The sequence below is a fragment of the Polypterus senegalus genome, chromosome 12 (genome assembly GCF_016835505.1).
Source record: "Polypterus senegalus isolate Bchr_013 chromosome 12, ASM1683550v1, whole genome shotgun sequence".
Classification (NCBI taxonomy): Eukaryota; Metazoa; Chordata; class Cladistia; order Polypteriformes; family Polypteridae; genus Polypterus; species Polypterus senegalus.
The window spans coordinates 67755431-67779730 of NC_053165.1; the positions used below are offsets into that span (position 1 = coordinate 67755431).

Below are 24300 nucleotides of genomic sequence, written 5' to 3' on the forward strand. Positions count from 1 at the left end.
ATCCAGTTACATCTGCTATCTGTGTGCATCCTGAAACAATTGACAGTGTACTTATCTGTGAGGAATGGAATATAAAGTAAAATGTTGGTAAAAGGTGATGTCCTGTACTTCTGCTTCACTAGTCACCACTTAAAACAGTGAATTCCATTTTTTCTGCACGGTTACACCATATAAAACAAACATATGAGAATATGTCAAGATATAAAATATACTTTATGAAAGGGCCAGCTGAAAAAACATTTTTGGAAGGTGAAATTTTTTTCAGTGCCAGCTTACTGCTTGAAATGCAAATTCTGTGCTCAGTAATACCATATATTATCCACGACTTAGGAGGCAATTGTTCAGGAAGTAAGACTGGAAGGCATTGGCTACAATTGGCACATGCTAGAGAAGTACAATTAGAAGAAATGTCCTGTGTTCTGTCCAGTTTTAGCTTTGTCTTTCACAGCAGTTTGACTAGAATAATAAGAAAAATGCCTAAAGTGTCCTAATATGTATAAGTCTACAGCACTGACAGCTAAGATCTGTGGAGTCCTCTATACGTGTACGTACTCAGAATAAGATAAAGTGGTTTTCATCACTTAGATACAAACCATTTGTATTAGTGTTTTTAGAAGATCAATTTTAACTTTCTGTATTGGACTGGCATCATTTTCAGGGATGGATCATGGCTTGCATTTGATTTAAGAATCTTAGGTTTATTTTGAGATGGCACATTTCTTTCAGTGTATAAAAAGATAATTTATTAAAATTTCACCCACAGCTTTAAGGGGAAAAAAACAAAATACATTTGTTTTTATGCACAGAATGATAACACACATTTTGCTGGCACCGCATGGTATTTTTTAGGATCAAGCACTGCTTCTGCACCTACCAAATGTTATACCTTCCTGATAATGTGACTACGACAAACACCCATTATACAATTCTTAAGAAAGGTGACGAGAATGATGACTGTCATCTATAATGTCTTGGTGATTTCTTTATTCAGTTTCACTTTGTTTTGTTAAATTCACAAGCTCACAGTGGGGTAATGCACACTGTTTGCAGTTTGAATGCCAAAGTGTAAAGTTTTCTATCTAGGTGGCTTCAACATTTCTCACCAACTGTGGTAAAACCTAGTACGTCACATCTTTCAAGTTTTCAGCAGATTGAGAAAATGTAGGTTTTATTTTCTCTGACCATTACATACACAATATTATTTTATTCACAAGTCAACAACACCTACCATTTACATCATGCAGTCACAGCACTTGAATCATGTGATTGTAATCTGACTTTCTCATTGGTAGGCGGTCTTTCCTCACTGTGTATATTCTAGCTTCTTCCATCATGCTATGACAGGAATGAAGACATACTGTATTTAGCCATCACCACTACCTTATAACCTCAGGAAAGACCTAGTAACTCCAAAAACTTTAAAAAAAAAAAAAAAATCAATTTTGAAACAAATGGCAGTTACTAGGTTTTCCCATTGCATGTGAGATTTACCTAAATAGCCCAGATGTTTACCATTCCCACTGCCTGTCTAGCTTCCACCAGAAAGTGACATATCTTCTAACTTTTAGGTATGGGACATGCCAGTAAGTATCCCTGGTGCACATTAGACACTCCGGTCTAAAGCTGCAAGATATTTAGAAGTGAGCCTTGGTTTTGAACATGTTGTGTCTATAAAGGAGTCAAACACCTCTGCCTTGGGCTTTTTACATATCTCTTTTTTTTCCCTGTCTGTCTGTTTGTATTCCTTTCCCTATGAAGTGAACTGCAGTCGTTTCAAAGACAGTGTGCGTTCAGTTAACCGCAGGTCCAGAAAGTCCAAGAGAGGTCTGTGCTTCTTTCAACCTAACTGTCCTTCCACCTTTACTTGTGCGCTTATTTGTCCTTAATGCTTAATTGCTTTGAGTTCTAGAGGGTCATGATCAGTTTTGTTTCTTTACTAATCATTCTGCACGCCCGATGATTACTTTGTTTCAGTTACGAGATGCAGATTTCCCTCTCTTCTTTGAATCAAAACCTAAATCAGTATTATCTGGAAAAAAGTGAAAATCCTCCACCCACTCTTTCATGGTTCATTTTTTCCCACTTTAAGGAAATTCCATTTATAAGGTTCCATCTTGGAGACAGAATGTGCGTTTTCCTTCCTCCAGCACTTGCCCCATCTAATTGATACAAATGAGTTTTTTTGCAGAAAGGGATACTGCATCTTGAGATCACTTTGCATAATGAACACATCTGGCAGCAGGTGTGATGATCAGAAACCTCCATGTGTCCTCCTGTCAGCTATGAAGTAGTTAGACTTTCCATGCAGTGCATTTGAGTCCATCACTAATTGTTGTGTATGAACGACGCCAGTGTGTCTCCTTTGTGCTTCATCATTTTAAACAAAGGACTTCACAATTGGAAGCAGAAATATGCACATTACAATTACTCTAAAAAGAAGCTTCAAGATGATTCTGGAATGGTGTGGTAGATACATTTATTCTTAAAGATTGAATTAGACTTTTAAAGGGCAGCAATTGATACAATGCTCAATCTGCAGTAGTATGTACAGTGCTGTGTTTGTAAATGATGAATATGCTATGTATCTGAACTATTACTTCCCAAATTTCTGTACCAAGTGATGCAAATTAATTTAGTCTGACCTGCATACATGTATCTACTTTTTAAACTTCAATCTGAATGTTTGGCCCAATATGAGGATTTGTTGTCTTTTGTTTAATGTTTCATGCAGTGTGTACATCAAATGTGTCTGTTGTTTAGCACTTCACTCTATGTATCCGTGTTTTAGAGTTCAGTGTAATAAGCACAACCACAATGCAAGATTCAACAAATTACAAACTGCAGAAGTTTTATTTCCATCCTTTCACTTTTTTTTTTTTACTTTCCTATTGTTTATCATGGTATTGCTAATATTTTTAGCCATTTAAATTTTAATTTCCATTCTGAAGCATGCTTTTTAAAGTTTTGTAAAGACTAGAAGTACTGTGAGCATTTGATGTTTAGTAGTTCCAGTTTATTGAAACTGTGTCCAGTGTGGAGTTTAAATTTAAATATGCCACCATCACTAGGACAGGTTGTTTTTAGCGTTACTAGTATGTCTTAAAAATCCATGCTGTCAGATAAGATTTAAATAAAATTGCTTTTTCTTGTCTCACAGAAAGAAATCGTCGAAGTGGTAGACAGCATTCAGTATCCACCAGGAGGATGGTTGCTCTCTATGATTATGACCCACGAGAAAGCTCACCAAATGTTGATGTTGAGGTACTGAACGTTTATTAACTTAAAAAATGTAATGTGGTACCATGTTAAAGTTTGCATACAGTAATAAGGGACAACACAGTGGTCCCTCACAGATCCAGCGTCCTGGCCTCAAAACCTTTGCCTGGTTGCTGTCTGTGAGGAATCTGGATTTGCTCCCCATATCTCTGTGGGTTTTCCTACCACATTCTCAAGACTGGGCCCTGCAGTGAACTTGTTACCCATCTGGGGTTGGTTCTCGCCGGGTGTTCACAGGTCTGGCACTGACTTCCTGTGACCCTAAATAGGATTAAGATGGGTAGAGAATATTCATTTTTTTAGATTTAAAAGACTTTTGCATGTCTTTGGCAGTTCACAATTATGAAGACCGTGTGCAGGGTGTCTTAAAGAAGTTCATTATGCTGTGAACCTACTGTAGATGTGTTGATCACAAACTCTTTTGCCAAGATTATATGTATCTATAAAGTTAAGAAATGAGTGAGCTGATATATGCCTATGATGATGATGTTTATAAAACTATACTATTGGGAAGCCTTGATGCTAGCTTTCCTGGTCAGTTAACATCTTTGCAGACCAGGGCTACCTTAAAATACTGTAGTTGTGTTCTGTGCATCAGTGCGATTTTTGTTACACAGCAATATGTATGTAGCCGCCTAATAGGCTACTTGCCCATTTAAGGAAACCACACAATGGTTAAAATATGTGGTTACCAACAAGCTGCTTAGCAAATTGTACTCTCTTTAATTTTGGAACCTTAAATTTCAATCAGAAATCAAATCAAAAATTATGGCTTTGAACATAGCCATTTATAAGCTGAGGTTTTGTACCTTGGGACTTGAGTTTTTGGAAAAGGAGGTTAATCGATTTCATGTTACAAGTTCACATTTTACTGCACATATGTTGTAATAAAATAAGACAAGACTCTTTTGAATGCCTGCTCACAGTTCCCTACTGAAAGATAACCATCTGCTTTTCTTCCCATAGTGACAATTGTAGTAGGAATGTTTTGGAGTCCAGTAATGCAGTAATTAAACTATAGTGCTCTTCTGTGCCAAGATGATGCCTGCTGCCTCTGCCCTTACTGCTTTTATACTTCAATACTTAGGTAGCGTGGACTCTACAGCATGAAGTCCGTTTGACATGAGAGTGTTAAGTAACACCATAGGCTAGCTTTAGGTCTCCAGAGGGAGATGGGTACATTCAACATTTGTTTTATAGAGACAGTGTTTTTTTTTTTTTTTTAATGAATAAAAAGAATAGTTTGCTTTTTTTTTTTTTTTTTTTGCCCCTTACCCTGCGATTTCACTTACTTTCACTTTCACATTGGCGCTGCTGCAGACAGACACAGAGAGGGAGACTCAGTTTGGGAAAGAGAGGCTGAAACTCGAGGTGAGTTAAATGAGAAACAATTTGTGTGTGTGCAATTCAAAACTGACCCATTCTCGGGACCTTTGGTTTTAACTCTTGATAGTTTTATGTTTAAGAATTACATTATCTGACAACTCTCAAAAATGGTTCAAATATCAACCCACAAGATGTAGTGCAAGAAAGGAGACTTGCTAATAATCCAAACTTACTGTAGAAAAGCTTCTTTCAGTTGACATTTTGTTTGGGATGCTATTTGTTTGAATGTTTCATGGGAGCACAAATACAGCCACTGTGTCCAATGCTGTTTCTTTTCTTGATGGCTGTAAGAAGCACTTGAGTTGTCAGTACAGTGTTAGCACCCTTATTTGAGTTCCTTTTAAAGTACCCTAGAAGGAAGAAAAGTTCAACTGAAGAACCACTACCCGCTTACAACCCTGGGGCTGCAAACATTCAATAACCATTTTACAAAGGCCACATCTTGAGACACAGCCCAAGAGTCACATTTGGGTGCCATGTTTTCTATACAGTGTCAGGTGTTGAAGAAGCTAATAGTTTAGTAGGTAGTATAAATAATCTAAATGACTATTGATATATGCTGCCAACACTGCATTCTAGACCAGTGGTTCTCAAATTGTTGTTATGCATACAATCAAGAATTACTGGGTGGCACAAGAAGTTAACGTCAAAAAAAAAAAAAAGTGAACAAGAGAGAAGGAGAGACAACTATGCAGGATACCAAAGCTGTTCTCACCACAGTTACACCTCAGGAAATGCTTTCAGGGTTTGAATTTTGACACTGAGTTGCAGGTGTCCTTAATTTCAGTTTCTTTCATAGGATGACTTAAATGCAGGAAAGTCAGCTTTGCTTTCGAGGCAAAAAAAAAAAAAAAAAGAAAATTACAGAGTTAATTGTGACATAAAAATACATAAACTGTGCACTGAGAGTTGTGAATGTTGAAACCAGCTGTGCTTTTTAATATAGTGCCTTACGCCCCAAGGACAAACATTGCAAATGAACAAATTGGCTTGTGCACGTCAAGGTAAATCAGTTTTGCCATGTTGTGCACATAATTCTTTTTAAACTCCATGCTGACAACTGCCAAAGCCCAATAAATTGCACCCATTTGTTGTTCCCCTGGGGAGGAAATTTGCCTTTCTGTTAAACATAAAATTCAAGCTTTGCACTGTATAGTTGTTGTAAATTATAAGTATTAAAATGAAACTGTTTTTTACTCATAATAAACTTTTCTGGTGTTCATAAATAAAAACAAAAAAAACCTCACATGTGCAAAGAACTATTCGTAATACCTTATTACAGACCATACAATAGTTTTGGGCGAATAAAGACTGTAGTAAATGGTGGTACAGTAATCCCTCGCTACTTCGCGGTTTACTTTTTGCGGGTTTTTAAATATAGTAGTAGCATTTCCTAGTCTAAGAACAACAAAAACAAGTTCGGTGACTAAGTGCGTTGTAACACGGGCTGTGATTGGTACATGGGAGGGAGACGACAAATCACAGCTTCCCGCTTTCTAATCGGGCCCGTGATTGGTGCTTTGACTGATGCCCAGATCCCACAGCACCTCCCCTTGTCTCTCTGTTGCGGCCATTTCGCTTCAAGCTTTCTCGCCGAGCGGTTTACTTTACACTGTACTGTGTGTGATTTTTTTTTTGTGGTTTCTTTGTGTTGAACTTCGCTTCAATTTTCACCCCCTGCAATGGTTCCCAAACGTGCTCCTTCTTCCAAGGCTGGTGCTGAGCCTAAACGCCAACGAAGAATGATGACGATCGCTGAGAAGGTGAAATTTCTGGATATGTTGAAGGAAGGGACAACGTTCGCGGCTGTGACTGCAGACTGGCTAAGGATCTGCAAGAGCAGTCACAGGAATAGGACGACGATGTGGTTCGATCGGTCCAGTTTTGCAACAAGGTCGACGACGTCATGACCGCCTACAAGCTGCTCTTCGACCGGAAAAAGAAGCAGCGGCAGCAACTGCTGATCACAATGTTTTTGCAGCCTCGCAAAAAAGAGCCAGTTCCTACTACTACTACGGATACACCTTCGGAAACTGTGGAAGAGGTGCCCCAGGAAATGGCATCGCCATCTGAAGAGACGTAAAATACAGTCATCGGCTGCGCAGTAAAAGTCATCATCACCCTCATTGTCATCATTTTTTACTGCACAGCATATTCATCACCGTCATCACGTCATATATAGATACGTGTACTTCGCTATACAGTAACTATAAACTTATCTACCGACTTCATATTGCTTAACAGTTGTTCCTGTTATTAACAGAGTAAAGGGTGGGTTGTAAACAGTACAGGGAGGGTTTAAAAACGTCCAAATACACGTTAAATAATTAAATAAATATGGTGTCCCTACTTCACGGAAATTCAGTTATTGCGGCCGGCCTTGGAACCTATCTGCCGCGATAAACGAGGGATTACTGTACTTAGAAATGTTTGAAAACTCAGTAGACCGAGTACCTCTGTTCTAGATATTCATTAGGCAAGGGTCTCACAGGTGGTGAATGAGTATTCTGATCCATAACATATTTGAAATTTCTAAAGTTCACTGTGGAGAATTATTTTTCTTTTACATTTAACCTACTAATGGGAGGCACAGTGACAAAGTGATTAGCTCTCCTGCTTTACGGTTTGAGAGTTTGAAGCCCCGCCAAGGCGCAGCCTCAGTGGGGTTTATTTCCTCTCCCAGTGTCTCTAGATACCCTCTGGGTTCAAAGACTGTCAGGTGTCATCACAGCAAGGCTGGGCTGATGAGCGACTCTAAACTGTCTCAGCTTCTGTCTTGTGCATAGTGCTGCTGCCAGTTTAATTCTGGGTTAAAGAAGAAATTAATAATTTTAGGAACAAATTTGTATTGCTAACATTAGCTGTTTCAGATAAATAACTGGTAGAGCAGTGGATCATTTTTCAGTCTTGTCACTATTTTTAGTCAAACCTTATCTTATTAAATATAATACTTGGAAAGTAGTACACTTGAATTTTTTTGTTCAGGTTTGTATTGTCATCCTATAAAGTAAAGGTGTTGGCAGGACAGGTGATTACAGAACTGAGTGCCACAGTATACATCCTTAATTCGTTCCAGATCCTTTGACTTATACCAAACAGGAAGTATACCAAACAAATTTTTCCCATAAGAAATAATGGGAAGAAGATTAATCCATTCCCATGAAAAAAAAAATCCTACTGCTATTGGCATATTATACATTCATGGGGTTGTATAAAATAATTTAAACACTGCTTAATACTAAAATACATAAATACAAAAGCAATTAGATGAAATAAATGACAATTTTACCTCACTTTACTTTTTAATAACATCTTTGTTTTTCACAATCGTAGATACCGTCGTTCTCGGCAAACGGTATGCAACAGCCATGTCCCGGATACGCATGCCACCTTCATACTTTTCAACAATCAATTCAAATTTACAAGAAAAAAACACAAAATCACGTTGTGACGATGCAGGTTTGCTGTATGCTCCCATCTGCTGCTGGGGAGCCCTTGAACCCTACAACGTTGGTAATGTGCCTCACTGCTAACCTCATCGGTAAAGCAAGGGGATGGTGAAAAAGTGCTTTTATTAAAACAACTAACAAAACAAGGTGTTCAAATTAAACTGCAGTCTCCAAAGTTCCAATAAATAATCTATAAAATCAGAAGTGAAACGTGGAGGTTAAAAACAATAGAAAAAAGTCTTCTTAAAAACAACGAAGTTAAAATAGCGCAGGAAGCATTCTTTAAAAATAAAAAAAAAAACAAAACAAGAAGAAGCCAGGTGCCTTTTTACCTGGCGGCCCCCTGCTTCTTTCTTTTTACTCCCCTTCTAGCTGACTCACACTTCTGTTTATCAAGATAAGCAGCCCCAGGAACAATCATGAATGCAGACGGTCCCTCACAAGTGCACTTTGCTGAGAAACGCCCACATTGCTAATTGCCCTGACTACCTTCAGCCACATAACCACCACGCCCCTCACCAAGCTGCGAGCGCCGGCGATTATTTATTTTAAAGGTGGACTTTGACAGGAGCTGTGGACCCGCTATATCACACACGTGAAAGTTCACAGAGAGTTATAGCGCAGGTTGTTCACTGAATGCTAGCAACTGGCGCAGTAACGCTCGTGGGCAGTCATGGCGTTGTCTCGAGAGAGAGAGAGAGGTAAACAACGTTAGCACGCGAGTCGTATTCCAAACAAAGGTCGTATACCAAGTTGGACTTATTCCAAAGCAGACGTATACCAAGGTACCACTGTAGTTCCTATTTAAATCCACCACTTGTCATAGGCCTGATCCGTGTTTATCATTTGACTGTTCTCTTGAATTACATCACTGTTTACATTTAGCTGCACATTCTGCAGCTGAGGCCCCTCAGTTTTTTGGTCCCTGCTTTTTATTTCAGCCTCTTTAACCTTAGTTGTTAAAAAGTGTACATACAGTATCTATTTATAAACTTATTTGTTCACTGCAAGTAAGATGTGCCGTTCATTTGTGGTGAACCTTGATGACACGAGTCAGACAAACCTGTACATACTTAAGTGAAGAGTTACACTGGCATTGGGATTTCTTTACTCTACATAAAGCCCTCATTTTATAGTAATTGAATTGCACAGATTAGTAGCTCTGCACGAGGTCAGTCATTTTTAGTCTGTCTCCTCTGCTCAGATTTTTGGGTTAGGGGTCCAGTAGCTGTCCATGTCTTGCTTTATCCCAGGCACAGTGACAAGTGGAAAGGAAGGCTCAGGTGTTTAGACAAACTTGACACTTGATCTGTGCAGTTAGGGGTTTACTTGTTTAGTTAAAATGTAAAAGTAAAATATGTGACCACCATAATTAAAAACAATCTGACATTTTATGGATAAAAATGCTCATTCAGCTCTGTCAAAATTTGTGCTTAGCAAAGGTCATTTACAATTAGATGCAAAGATTGTAATTTAGGGGGACACTGCCCTACCAACTAATTAAATATCCAAAACACACAAATTCAAGATCAGGCTCTGAAACTGTCAGTGGAGGTTGTTTACAATTTAATGTGCTTCTTTGTTTAACTGAGGTTTATACAGTATAATGACTTATATTAGATTCACAGCACCCACTGTGATCTGTTGTAGAAATTAGAGTATAATACAAGTAAAATGTATATTTACAGTGTCTCAGGTAAACTTTACTAGTCCCAGTACTGTATTTTTTGTTTGAGCTAAATACCCCTACTATATGGAATAAATACTGTTCTAATAATAAGTAACATGCATTTCTCTGTTCTGAAGATTATACTTTACCAGGTGATTTTCATTGTCTTATTTTCTTCTCCCCTTTCCATGGCAGGCTGAGTTAACATTTTGTGCAGGTGATATCCTAACAGTTTTTGGCGAAATTGATGAAGATGGATTTTATTATGTAAGTGAAACTTATTATCTTGCAGTTTAATTATCAGAAAGTTTAGCATTAAATTCATCAATATTACTGTAAGCTTTCTTTACAGACCAGAGGAAGAAGAATCTGCTTTTATATATTGTTCATCAAGTCCTCGCAGTGCTTTACATAGAGAGGGGGGAGCCACTCCAGCCTCCACCAATGTGTAGGATCTCCCTGCATGGTGCAACAGCAGCCACTTTTGCATCATTACCCTCACCACACATTAGCTACTAGACAGATGGTTAGAGGATCATTAGAGGGACAGAATGAGCTGGACAATGGGAAACACACTACCGTTTACCAAGGATGTCCAGGGACCTCGTATTACCACAGGGTACTAAAAGACAAACAGCTGAGAAGTACGCCGCTGGTGGCCAATAAAAGGCTACAGGAGTGAGAAAAGCAAACGGGTGGAGAAGAATAGTGTGCAGCTCTAAATATTAATAACAGAACATCCTGTCAGAATTGGAACTTCTAATTAAGACCGTCACTCTAATCAAGTACAGATAGAGAATTCCATGGCTTTCGAGACAAGCACACCAAAGAAGTACATTGCAGCTGAAGTTTATGGTTTGTTTTTAATATTAAATTCAATACCTGCATAATAACAGCACCAGAGAGCAAGAGAGTGACAAACACACACAGAATGCATTCCTCTACATATATGATTGATTAAGTTTATGTCTTACTCTGTTTGCCAGTAAGAACAAGTGACAATGTAGAATGGCTGAAGACTTTAATTATCCTGTGTGCCTTTCTAAGGCTGAGAGTTTTCTTTTATGTCTGTGCTGAACAGAATGCAGCTGGGTGCCAGTCACTTTCTCTGCCACATTCATTACCCTCTACACTGCTGAGCAGGTGCAGTATCAAGATGTGATGGAGCCAGTGAGGATGGATTCCACTGTGCAGCTGTAGACATTCAGGATGTAATGGCCACAGTGAGCCTTTTTAGTACAACCCCAATTCCAATGAAGGTGGGACGTTGTGTAAAACGTAAATAAAAACAATACAATGATTTGCAAATCCCTTTCCAACTCTATTCAATTGAATACACTACAAAGACAAGATATCAAATGTTCAAACTGATAAAACTTTGTTGTTTTGCAAATCTTCACTCATTTTGAATTTGATGCCTGCAACACGTTCTAAAAAAGCTGGGACGGGTATGTTTACCACTGTGTTGTATCACCTTTCCTTTTAATAACACTCTATAAGCGTTTGGGAACTGAGGACACTAAGCTGTGTAGGTGGAATTCTTTCCCATTCTTGCTTGATGTACAACTTCAGTTGTTCAACAGTCTGGGGTCTCCGTTGTTGTATTTTGCACTTCATAATGCACCACACATTTTCAATGGGAGACAGGTGTGGACTGCAGGCAGGCCAGTCTAGTACCCGCACTCTTTTACTACGAAGCCATGCTGTTTTAACACATGCAGAATAAGGTTTCGCATTGTCCTGCTGAAATAAGCAGGGACATCCCTGAAAAAGACGTCGCTTGGATGGCAGCATATGTTGCTCCAAAACCTGTATGTACCTTTCAACCTTAATGGTGCCTTCACAGATATGCAAGTTAACCATGCCATTGGCACTAACACACCCCCATACCACCACAGATGCTGACTTTTGAACTTTGTGCTGATAATAATCCGGATGGTCTTTTTCCTCTTTGGCCCAGAGGACACGACGTCCATAATTTCCAAAAACAATTTGAAATGTGGACTCGTCAGACCACAGCACACTTTTCCACTTTGCGTCAGTCCATCTCAGATGAGCTCGGGACCAGAGAAGCCAGTGGCATTTCTAGGTGGTGTTGATATATGGCGTTCACTTTGCATGGTAGAGTTTTTACTTGCACTTGTAGATGTAGCGACGAACTGTGTTAACTGACAATGGTTTTCTGAAGTATTTCTGAGCCCATGTGGTAATATCCTTTACAGAATGACGTTTTTAATGCAGTGCCGTCTGAGGGATGGAAGGTCAAAGGCATCCAGTGTTGGTATTCGGCCTTGCCGCTTATGTGCAGAGATTTCTCCAGATTCTCTGAATCTTTTGATATTATAGACAGTAGATGATGAAATCCATAAGATTCCTTGCAATTGTATGTTGAGAAACGTTGTTCTTAAACTACTGGACTATTTGACAACACAGTTGTTCACAAAGTGGTGAACCTCATCCCGTCCTTGCTTGTGAACGACACAACCTTTTGGTGATGCTCCTTTTATACCCAATCATGACAATCACCTGTTTCCAATTAACCGGTTCACCTGTGGAATGTTCAAAACAGGTGTTTCTGAACATTCCTCAACTTTCCCAGTCTTTTGCTGCCACTGTCCCGGGTTTTTTTGGAACGTGTTGCAGGCATCAAATTCAAAATGAGAGAAGATTTGAAAAACAACAATAAAGTTTATCAGTTTGAACATTCGATATCTTGTCTTCGTAGCGTACATTATTGAATATAGGTTGAAAAGGATTTGCAAATCACTGTATATTGTTTTTATTTACATTTTACACACCGTCCCAACTTCATTGGAATTGCGGTTGTAATAGCCGAACGTGTTGTGCCCACTCTGCTCACAAGTGATGGTTAGTATAAGAAACATAAAGCCTCCCCACAACATCCTCTCTGAAGAAGATGGGAGAGTTTTCAGCTTCCCTTCATAACCTCCATGGTCATAGTGTTGGTTATTCTGATTTTAAAAGTGAGCCTGTTGACCTGGCACCTCCTCTCAGTAAGAGGTCTCATTGATGGTTGATCAGGCTTATGATGATGGGGAGTTGGAACGGGGGTCTGATTACACTGTCAGAGGTGACCATGTATTACAGAAGGCGTCTTGGCACGCTACATTGTGGAGTGACTGCCCTAAGTGTCAGTGAAGGAGGGCTACTGCCCATCTGCATCTGCTGAGGCCTGTATGTTAGGAGGTCCACAATCCAGTTGCACAGGTTGGTGCTCTTTCCTAAGCTGGGGTGTTTGGTGGTCTGTGTTGACGGCACAAGTGTTCAATAACGAGCTGTCATTCATCAATAGGACTCTGATGCAAGATTTTATTATCCAGCAGAGCCAGTGAGTGTCTGCTACTATTTGTCATACTCTGTTGCTCACTTGATGACTTACAAAGGGTAGGTGGTCAGACTATGAGAGCCCACCTTTTGTTTTCTTTAAGTCATTCCCCTTTTAAAGCTTATTGATCACTTGAGGTTTTTAAAAAACATCCTGATATCCCATCTTGATTGGATGTACTATTGACCTCCTTGTGTCATGCACAGGACCAGAGGGCCGAATCATGTTGCACTTAAGGCAATTGAATGGTGGCCTGCTGCTTGTCACAATCCAAATAGGATTTGCAGGCATTGAATAAAAGAGGAAGACAAAGAGTAGATGAGACTGGATTAGGTTTTACTTTTGAAATGTTCTATTTCATGCTAAACTTGCTGTGAATTATTACTGCTGATAAATTCTGTTAAGTCACACGAGGAGTAGTGCATTGTTGCAGTGCTTAAAGCCAATTATGGAGGTGCTGATATTGTGTGCTAACATGGAGTTGACAGGCCCAAGAAGAAAGGACACTGAACATGACAAAAGAATGGCAGGGAAGCAGAAACATGGTGGAATGTGGTGCTCTGGCCGTCACTGGGCCATAGGTAACACTACTTTGTAGACTGAAGTAGTAAACCAAAATGGAGTGCCAATGAAGCTGGCAGTTGAGTTGTTGCTCTAGTATACTAACTAATCAGGGCCACAGTTGCTGGGTGGTGGTGGTGATGATGTAGTATATCAACAGCACAATCAGTACAGAATTGCAGTCTACAGGAAGACTGCAGGCCGAAAAAGCTTATGGGACCAGAAGCAATACTGCCATATACTGAGACAGGACGGCTTCTGCTATAGTAGTGTACTAAAAGAAGAGGAGCCAAGGAAGTGTAGTCTTCCACGAAGAGGGTTAAAGACCTAAATTGCTGCTGGCAGCTGATGTACTACTGCACCGCACTAAACTAGAAGAACCACAGAAGTACAGTGCTGGTGGGGATTGGTGTTCTACCCAAATCTACTAAACGACAAACACACTACTCTAGTATAGTAACCAAGAAAGACCAACAAATACTGATAAAGCACCTGGCACAGGGTCAGGGGAGATGATACAGATGTACTGTACATCAGTGTATGGAAAGCTGCAAATATTTATTTTAGCCCAGGATTTCAATTAGGAGGCAACTATTGCTGCTAAATCCATAAACTATCCACAATGGTATTTCTACATCATTTTTGTTAACTCCCTTGTTCAGACTCCCCACCCTTCATTTCTTCTGGTAGTCCTTTTCTCTCTAATTGCTGTTTGTTTACTTAACCTGCTCCCTCCTAACAGTAAGGTGTAAATGACAAAGGAGCCAGCGGTTTACCCCCTGGGTCCCATTTACACCAGTGTGTGCTCTTCATGAGGTATCAGTTTGAATTAACTATCTGGAGAGAAAAGGGAAGAACTGATAAACACATTATTTTTGAGAAAAAAATGTGCAATATAAGAATGACAGCCAAAGAACTAAGATGTTGACCTCTGATCAAGAAATAGCTGCAACCATGGCTTGTCCTTCAGGACCAAACTTGAAGACTCCTGTACCATCTACTAAAGCAGGAAGGCCAATGAAGCAAACAGCTGATGGGAGTCTGCTGTGGTCTACTAAAACAGGAGAAACCAGACAAAAAAAAGATGACTTGTGGAGAGCGACGCACTAGTCTAGTATACCAACACACGAGGACTGATGATGCAGCTGTACTGTAATAATCCAACAAGGCCAAGAATGACACGCCTGTATGGCACTAACTGGTGGGGAGTGGGGCCAAAGGAGAACACAGTTCTAGTTTACTGACAATGCAGAACTGCTTTCATAAATAAACCTGGGGGGGACTGGAGAACTTATTGGGGCAAAAATGGTGACTGAGGTGCTGCTGTAGTATACATACTGTATCTGCCTAGCAGGAACTGCACAAGAAACCCAAGTTGGTGTTGCTGTCCTGTTCTAACAAAAGATGACAAGTGGGGGTAGTCAGCTGGTGCTGAGTGGGACACTGTAGTAGAACACTAACCTGTGCTGCTGTTGCAATGTAACCAAAAGACGGAGAATCAAAGTGAGGCTGAAGAGACTGGTGATGGATTTGGTGTGCTGCCATATTTTTCTGACAAGGAGTGCCATCGCAGTACACGGGCTGATGCTGTGTGGAGGTATACAAATATGGGAAGCAGGCAATGTGGGGTGGTGGGGCTGGTGTACTATTGTAGTTTAGTAATGCAGAAATGGGCTGCCACAGTGCGCTAATAATAATGGACAGCCAGTAGCATAGATGGCCATTGGGAACTAGTAACCTGTTGTAGTATACTAGAACTGTAAAGCCTGCAACTCACCAGCAGCAGGTGAGTAGCACAGATTTGAACTGCTTGTAGTTTAGGAACACAAGAGGACTAAAAGGTCTCCCTGTTGAGTGGGTGATGTATGTGGTATACAGTGAAGTGCAGACCTGATGGGGCTGGTACCCTGTTGTAATATATACAGTATACTTAAATATGTACTGCTATTCTGTACACTGCTTGTTCAATGGGTCGAACGTGCTACAATGGTATACCAGTGTGAAGACTGGTGTCACTGTTGACAGTAAGTGAAGCAAGAGTCTGGTACTGACTGCCTGACATGCTGCTGTAGTATACTAACACCAAGTAAAAAATGCTGTTCTACTGTACCAATAAAGGAGAGTAGGCCTGCTATGTGCTGTTAATGTGAGAATTAAAATGCGCCAAAGCAGGCATCAATGAGACTGAGCTGTCCTGAAATGGTATACTAACACATGAGAAATGCCAGCTCCTTCGTGCGCAGCTGCAGTACACTAATCTAAAAGTTAATCTGTCTGGGAATATTGCATTGCAGTAACTATGTCATACGGATATCTGTATTTATATATTTGTAATAGAGATGGCACACTGTGGCTAGTGTAATAAAGAGATTAAGGTATACCAAAGAAATGCACAGCTAGAGGAGGCAATGTGCTAGCAAGTAACATGGACATGTTTTCTGAGGTGCTGCTGTACTATTTACTAAGAGAGTACGGCCATGCTGTACTGACAGTGGGATGCCAGAGGAGGAGCTGGCTGCTTGGAACTGGTCTACTGCTCCTCCTGTATTCTAGTCACATGAACTAATGTACTACTAATGTAATGTACACTAACATAACTGGGCATCTGAGGTACAGTGTTGGTGGGAAGTGTTGTATGTACTATCTGCCTAATTCCAAAATGGCAGACAATAGGTGTGTGAGGCGTGATGCAGTTGTACACCAACGCATAAGTTCAAACAGGGTGGGAACATCGCATGCTGCAGTAGTATACTAACACCAAGTTTAAAAAGAAAAAAAAAAAGCTGTATTGTAATGTACCAATGTAACAGCTCGGGTATTTGCATGGCCGTGTACAGGTGGCTGGGGCACGATGCCTCTACTGTTGGTAACACAAAAGCGCCAAAGCAGCAGGAGCCAGAGGTGTATATTAAAGGAGCACGGCACATGACTTTCAAACAAAAGTGGCAGGAGACTGGCATAAACAGAGGTGCTGCTGTAGTGTCCCTGTAAAGGAGAATCTGCCAAATATTAGGTTCTTCAGTAGTGTACATTAATTCAAAGAGGGGAACATTGTGTAGTTTTCTAAGAAACGACAACAAGCATAGCTGGAGTAAACCAAAAAGCCACAAATGCAACTGAGCACTGTGCTTACCTAGAGGACTACCCTAACTCACTGCAAATGGTTTGGGTTGTGCCACTAGTGTACAGAACTACCTGCCAAGGGGTGGGCTCTCTGTGCTGCCTGTACTGTACTAACACAAATGGCTCAAAGTGGCCCACTGGGGGTGGGGAGTGTTTTGTGTACCACCCTGCATCTGCCACAGTCCAAGTTAACCTATTTTGGTGGGGTGGAAGGGTTGTGTGCTGATGCTGCAGTTATACTCTAACCCCCCACATGCTCAGATAGTGTGGGAATGTTGCACTTCTACTGTTAACTAATAGTTTTTTTTTAGTAGATTACTGTTGTAAGGAAATGTTCTGTTGGGATTCTGAAATGAGACTGGGCAGCCAGCATTGTAGGACTACGGTGCCTTTGTTTTATATTCGTACCCTAGGACCAGACCATGCGTGGTGCTCGCTACTGCATATTCTTAGCATACTAACTTAAAACACAGCAGCATAGGGGAAAGCGCAATGCCTGTAGTGTTACTAACACAAAAGTGCACTAGCAAAAGGTGGAACTGCATTTGAGTACATGGGGTGGAGACTAAGCTAAATAAGGTCGGGTTGGTGATTAGAAACGAAACCAGTAGGATGTGCTCATGCTGAAAGAGAAGGCCTGTTTCTTCAGCGGTGATTTGTGTAGAAACCCACCCATAATGGTTAGTGCTTTCTTTTATTTAAGGGAACTTGTCCCTTTGCAATATCAGCCCGAATAGGGTTGGGAGACCAAGCAGGACTGGGTGTAATGTGAAGTGAGGCTTGCAGAAAGTGCTCATTGAGAAGGGCAGGCCCAATTCCTCAACTATTATCTTTTCACCCCAATCAACAATGAGTACCACCACCTTTATCTTGCTCTACCCTTTAACTCCAAACTTGTTAAGGTTTGCCCTAGGCTTAGGCTTAGGCTTACACTTGGAGAGGGGGCACAATAGCACTATCATGCTCATGCACAAGGTGAGGACCAGTTTTCTGAACTAAATTGTAAAAGGCTAGAGTCCTTCTTGTGAACTTAGTGCCTGTGCATATTCATCTGGCCCTTGCCAAAGGGACCTCCTATTCCTTCTAATCAGGGGTGGCCTGGGCTTGGACTTGTATGGTAGACCAAGCAGAACAATGGAGTTGCTGGTGATGTGGGCAGTGGCAGATGTTCAGGTTGCTAGCCTCACAACTAAACTGATAAAGGCTAGAACCCTTCTCTTCTGACTAAAGCCTGCATGCATAGGTATGGTCCTTCATATGTGGGGGACTCTGTCTTGGAAGAGAGACCAAGCAGATGGGGCCAGTAGAAGGTACTCCTGTTCCTACGTTGTTGGTTTCCTCACAACTACATTGATAAAGGCTAGAAACCTCCTATTTGGAGTGAAGCCTGCACTTGTAGGTCTGGCCCTTCACATGTGGGACTCCCATTCCTGTTAAATAAGGGCAGTCTGGGCTTGGATGGGAGACCAAGCAGGACCATGGAGAGGTGGCCAGTAGGAGGTGCTCAGGTTCCTTCTTTGTTGGTGGCCTCACAACTAAATGGATAAAGGCTAGAAACCTCCTCTTTAGAGAGAAGCCTGCACTTGTAGGGCTGGCCCTTCACACGAGGGACTCCCATTCCTGCTAAACAGGGACAGTCTGGGCTGGGACTTGGATGGGAGACCAAGTAGGACCATGGAGAGGTGGCCAGTAGGAGGTGCTCAGGTTCCTTCTTTGTTGGTGGCCTCACAATTAAATGGATAAAGGCTAGAAACCTCCTCTTTAGAGAGAAGCCAGCACTTGTAGGGCTGGCCCTTCACACGAGGGACTCCCATTCCTGCTAAACAGGGACAGTCTGGGCTGGGACTTGGATGGGAGACCAAGTAGGACCATGGAGAGGTGGCCAGTAGGAGGTGCTCAGGTTCCTTCTTTGTTGGTGGCCTCACAATTAAATGGATAAAGGCTAGAAACCTCCTCTTTAGAGAGAAGCCAGCACTTGTAGGGCTGGCCCTTCACACGAGGGACTCCCATTCCTGCTAAACAGGGACAGTCTGGGCTGGGACTTGGATGGGAGACCAAGTAGGACCATGGAGAGGTGGCCAGTAGGAGGTGCTCAGGTTCCTTCTTTGTTGGTGGCCTCACAATTAAATGGATAAAGGCTAGAAACCTCCTCTTTAGAGAGAAGCCTGCACTTGTAGGGCTGGCCCTTCACATGAGGGACTCCCATTCCTGCTAAACAGGGACAGTCTGGGCTGGGACTTGGATGGGAGACCAAGCAGGACCATGGAGAGGTGGCCAGTAGGAGGTGCTCAGGTTCCTTCTTTGTTGGTGGCCTCACAACTAAATGGATAAAGGCTAGAAACCTCCTCTTTAGAGGGAAGCCTGCACTTGTAGGGCTGGCCCTTCACACGAGGGACTCCCATTGCTGCTAAACAGGGACAGTCTGGGCTGGGACTTGGATGGGAGACCAAGCAGATGTGGCCAGCAGGAGGTGCTCAGGTTCTTTCTTTGTTGGTGGCCTCACAACTGAATAGATAAAGTCTAGAAACCTCCACTTTAGAGTGAAGCCTGGACTTGTAGGGCTGGCCATTCGCACGTGGGACACCCATTTCTGCTAAGGAGGGACAGTCTGGGCTTGGACTTGGATGGGAGACCAAGCAGGACCATGGAGAGGTGGCCAGTAGGAGGTGCTCAGGTTTCTTCTTTGTTGGTGGCCTCACAACTGAATGGATAAAGGCTAGAATCCTCCTCTTTAGAGAGAAGCCTGCATGTGTAAGGCTGGCCCTTCACATGTGGGACTCCCACTCCTGCTAAAGAGGGACAGGCTGGGCTGGAACTTGGATGGGAGTCCAAGCAGATGTGGCCAGTTGGAGATGTGTCCAGTAGGAGGTGCTCAGGTTCTTTCTTTGTTGGTGGTCTCATAACTGAATGGATAAAGTCTAGAAACCTCCTCTTTAGAGAGAAGCCTGCACTTGTAGGGCTGGCCATTCCCACAGGGGACGGCCCTTCCTGCTGTGCAGGGACAGTCTGGGCTTGGACTTGGATGGGAGACCAAGCAGATGTGGCCAGTAGGAGGTGCTCAGGTTCTTTCTTTGTTGGTGGTCTCACAACTGAATGGATAGAGTCTAGAAACCTCCTCTTTAGAGTGAAGCCTGCACTTGTAGAGCCCTGCCCACATCACACACCCATTCCTGCTAAGCAGGGACAGTCTGGGCTGGGACTTTGATGGGAGACCAAGCAGGAGCATTGAAACGTGGCCAGGAGGAGGTGCTCAGGTTCCTTCTTTGTTGGTGGCCTCACAACTAAATGGATAAAAGCTAGAAACCTCCTATTTATAGAGTAAAGCCAGCATTTGCTAAGCAGGAACAGTCTGGACTTGGATGGGAGACCAAGCAAGACAGCCGGTTCGGTTGGGGGTGCTGGTCGCAGAACTAAAGTGATAAAGGCTAGCGTCCATTTTGTTTTAGAATGAAGGCTGTGGTTGTAGATGCTTTCCCAACAGGGGCTAAGGAAGCTGGGGGCTTTGTGTGGATGGAATACCAAGCAGGACAAAACCACATCAAGAAGGCAGGAACAGTTGCAGTGGCTCTCAAGGTATATGTCTATTTCCAGGTAAACAGGCTTGGGCACTAATTGAATAGGAGACCCAACAGTAGAGAAGAATTAATAGAGATTAAGTCAGCAGGAGGTGATCAAACTGCAATAGAAATAGATAAAGGCTGCTTTTCTTTTTTTCTTCAGCAAAGGTTGCCACTACAGCTCTGGCCTTTAAGAAGTGGAATTCTAATTCCTACACCGACCTGGAGTAGGATAGTAGACCAAGCAAAACATGGATAGAGAGGAGGATAGCAGGAGGGGCTCCTGCTAACAAAGAAGGGTTAGAACCCTCTGTTGCAAAATGAAGCCTATCACTGTAGCTCCAGGCCTTCGTAAGTGACAATCCAAGATTGACCAAGCAGGTTGCCCGAACATAGAAACACTCCAATAAAAATAAATAAATAAATAAATAAAAAGCTAGTACTTGTGGGTGTCATTAAAATTGCTGGTCATCTTTCTAAAATAAATGTTTGCCTCCTATTTTCTTAGTTAAATAGTATTGAAGGACCTGTGGGCCCAACTCCATTGGCAGGCACTCCCTTTAAATATATCTAGAAGAGTTTAGGCAAGGCTGCAATGACAATAAACCAAGTACTACTTAACCTCACCTTTGCAAGAGTAGTAGAAGTCCTGGAGTGCATCAACATCTTGTTGAAGATCAAGAACCCCTGGAGGCAGCTGTTACATTCAACAGTAGATTACGGTATTACTACAGTGGCATTCCCAGGATACTTTAATCCAAACAAAATAAAAGTTGAACAGATGAACAAGAGATTTGAAGCCAAGCTATTAGTACTTAGAGAAGCTTTATATATAAAAAAAAAATTTACACTCATAAAGAAGTCTATATTCACATGTTGAAAATGGCAGTTGATGAGGAAAAATATCCTGACCTTATGTTTTAAATATGAGCGCTTAACTAAACCCTGCTTTATGCCATAAGCTATTTGACTGTAAACTTACCTGATTAGAGTTGCAGCATAAAACCATCCAAAAAAACAAAAACAAAACTAAAGCTCTGTCTGGCTTTGCTTGCAAATAATGCTGCCTGACCTCTCTTCAAATACAAGTAGAAGATCCTACACAATAGATAGACCCCACTCACCTCCAAAGTGGTAGAGATAACATCACATTATCTAAACTAGCCACAACACATCCTGTCTGTTATTTAGATGGCTCAGGAGCACAGGGGCAGGTTGCAAAGCGTCTGTATGTGCCCAGTGATTTCAGCGGCGCACGGCCTGTTGAAGGCATAAATCCAAATTCTCTATTTCTCAAACACTCATGCAGTCCTAATCTTGGTAGGTTATTCTTCTTGTTCATATATGACAAGTTGCAAGTCAAGTATACTTTTGTCAAGCCTGAGATATTCTCCCATAACTGATAACCTGTGTACTCCATGACACTCAAGAGATGCTGGCCACCTCTTAACGACCCCAGTACTTTGTAGTTTGCACAGAGCCCACAAGAAGAGACTGCTTTGAGGTGCACCATGGTGACATCTTTGTAAAGACCCAGCTACTTGAGCACAACAGTGATGACACTGGCAGCTACTTTTACACAGTCAAAAATAATAGCCCAATAACTGCCCAAACAGAAGAGAACACAGCAGTATATCTTGGCAGCTTCAACACCGACATGTGGTGTCAGCAGGTCAGTGATTGTTATCCTAAGACCGTTTCATTTTGACAACAGTAGACACATACAGAAAAAAAATTAGGTGTTATAGGACAATTCAATAAGCAGATGTTTCATGTTAGATCGTTAAAACCGTAAGGTTTGCTTTTGGCCTGTGATGTCTGACAAACATTGTTGAGTGTCTCACACAAATACACTGAACACACAAAAGCATCACACCTTCAAACTTATATCACATGGAGGTAAGTTAGCCCACCCTACCAAGCAATATTTACAAAATGAACTTGTTTTGTCCATTATTGTTACATTGTACATTAAAAGTCGTTTCAAACAAAAATTAGATTTATAGTTCATAGTCCCTTTTTTTGCAGATCCAACCTTTCCTCAGTAAAACTGAAGTACCTTGCTACACATCTTTCATTTTAATGAAGAGCTGCACCTATAAAATCAACTTCATCATATAGCGTTAGGTCCTTCACAACAGAAGGCACTCAGACAACTTGGGACTTAAGTCATTCACAGAAACAATACTGAATTGTAGTCGAAGGAGGACACCAACTCAGACACCTGGTCCTACCATCTTTAAAACAACACCACAGTGCCTGCGAGCTATGAATTGTAAATCTGCAGGTCTAGGAACAATTCCAGCTCTGTGAATATGAAGACTCCACAGGCACCCTGCACTCCAGGTCCTACACACACACACACACATTTTTAACCCTTCTTGTGGACTTGATCTATAATCAGATTTCAACAGTGAGATCAGGGACACTGGCTGTCCTGTAAGGACACATTTCCTAATGCTCACTGTTGTCACTGTCCTGTGATAGACTGTTTAAGCTCTGAAGAATCTACAGTGAAGGTTAGCTGTTCAATGACAAGAAACGACATCCATATGACAGTAGGTAACAGACTGTGCCCAGCGTTCAAATAAGGGATACAGGAGTCGAGAGGCAGGTCACGCCAATGCTCAATTCTGACACCGGTCTCAAATTTCTGTCATTAAAATTCCAAAGAGCATCACATTTACAGCCCAGAAAGTGCAATTATAAACAAGAAAAGTATGAGGCTTAATTCTGCAAATAAATTATGCTGATCCACATCAGAGGGCAAAGAAAGGGAATGGCTAATGGTCTACCCACAACAAACCTTCTGACACGAGGCCAGCACATGATGTACCTGTGTCAGGTTTACACTTTTACAACTTGTGTTGCGAAGTTGTTAAACCTCCATTTTTTAGAAAAATAACACTACTGGAAAAAGGAGGGGTAGCTGCACAGATGTGCTTTGTATATTCAATATTTCAAGTAAATAAATTAAAAAGTTTACGAAAAGGCACTCCTAACTATTCATTAATAAAACTGTTCTGATTACAAGATGAAGTGTAAAAAGCAAGCATCAAAATGAGAGAGTGGATGTCTCGGCCAGAACCAAATTAAGAGCCAGGTAAAAGTGAGCAATTCTGTCTTCTTTAATTTGACTTTCTATTTGCTGTTATGTGTACCTTTTTGAAGTGAATCAATGTGTGGAGCATTCACATACCTTTGTTCTCCCAGGGGGAAATTAATGGTCACAAAGGTCTTGTTCCTTCCAACTTTCTTGAAGAAGTGCCTGAAGATGTTGAAGTCTTTCTCTCTGATACCCCATCTCAATTTGTGCATGACCCGCCACTGCGGACAAAGACTAAAAGGGTACCTTTTATTTCTAGAAATCATTTCCTTTACAAAAACTGTATTTTTGGTTGCATTTTAAATTCATACCTACAGGTATACACTGTAGCAGTGGTTTGACTAGGTAGGCCAGTTACTCTCCAAAACATATCCCTTCTTCTTTTACTGCAGATTTGAGTGGTCTTTGAGATGAGAACCCTACCTTTTCATCACTTCACTCCTCATCTCTTCCTCCATCACAGCTCCGCTGAACAGCCCATCATGCCTCTCCTTTTTAATTCACTAACACACACCATTACCAGGTAGTTCAGCCCATCACAGAACTCGCTGCTCCAACACAATTCTGAACTTCAATCATCTCTGGCTAAGTCTCATCTCTGTGTAACTCAAGTAAAAATGAGGACAAGCAGCACCCACTCCAAACAATTTACTACATTAAACATCACTTACAAAATTTATACTGCAAATCCCCAAGAGTTAGCTGGCTGTCTTTGTGCAGATGTCCCACAGTATGGGGTGTGATTTGTATATCTACTAAGTGTCCCAACTTGAAACATGGAACCACATGCAGCATTGCTAACCTGGTGGGCTAAAGGGTGCATTCAG

General features: G+C 41.5%; 1 protein-coding gene across 18 annotated transcripts in view; it reads left to right on the forward strand.

Annotated features, from left to right (window-relative positions):
- Positions 1 to 24300, forward strand: part of rimbp2 (RIMS binding protein 2) — a 227816-nt gene that overhangs the window by 194776 nt on the left and 8740 nt on the right. For 9 of the 18 annotated variants that reach the window (XM_039772056.1, XM_039772065.1, XM_039772058.1 and 6 more), the window contains 5 exons: positions 1759 to 1824; positions 3158 to 3261; positions 4597 to 4647; positions 9976 to 10047; positions 23581 to 23715. In XM_039772056.1, coding sequence (XP_039627990.1) covers positions 1759 to 1824; positions 3158 to 3261; positions 4597 to 4647; positions 9976 to 10047; positions 23581 to 23715 — 428 coding nt within the window. The remainder of the gene's footprint in view (positions 1 to 1758; positions 1825 to 3157; positions 3262 to 4596; positions 4648 to 9975; positions 10048 to 23580; positions 23716 to 24300) is intronic. The other 9 variants (XM_039772062.1, XM_039772068.1, XM_039772072.1 and 6 more) reach the window with 5 other exon arrangements.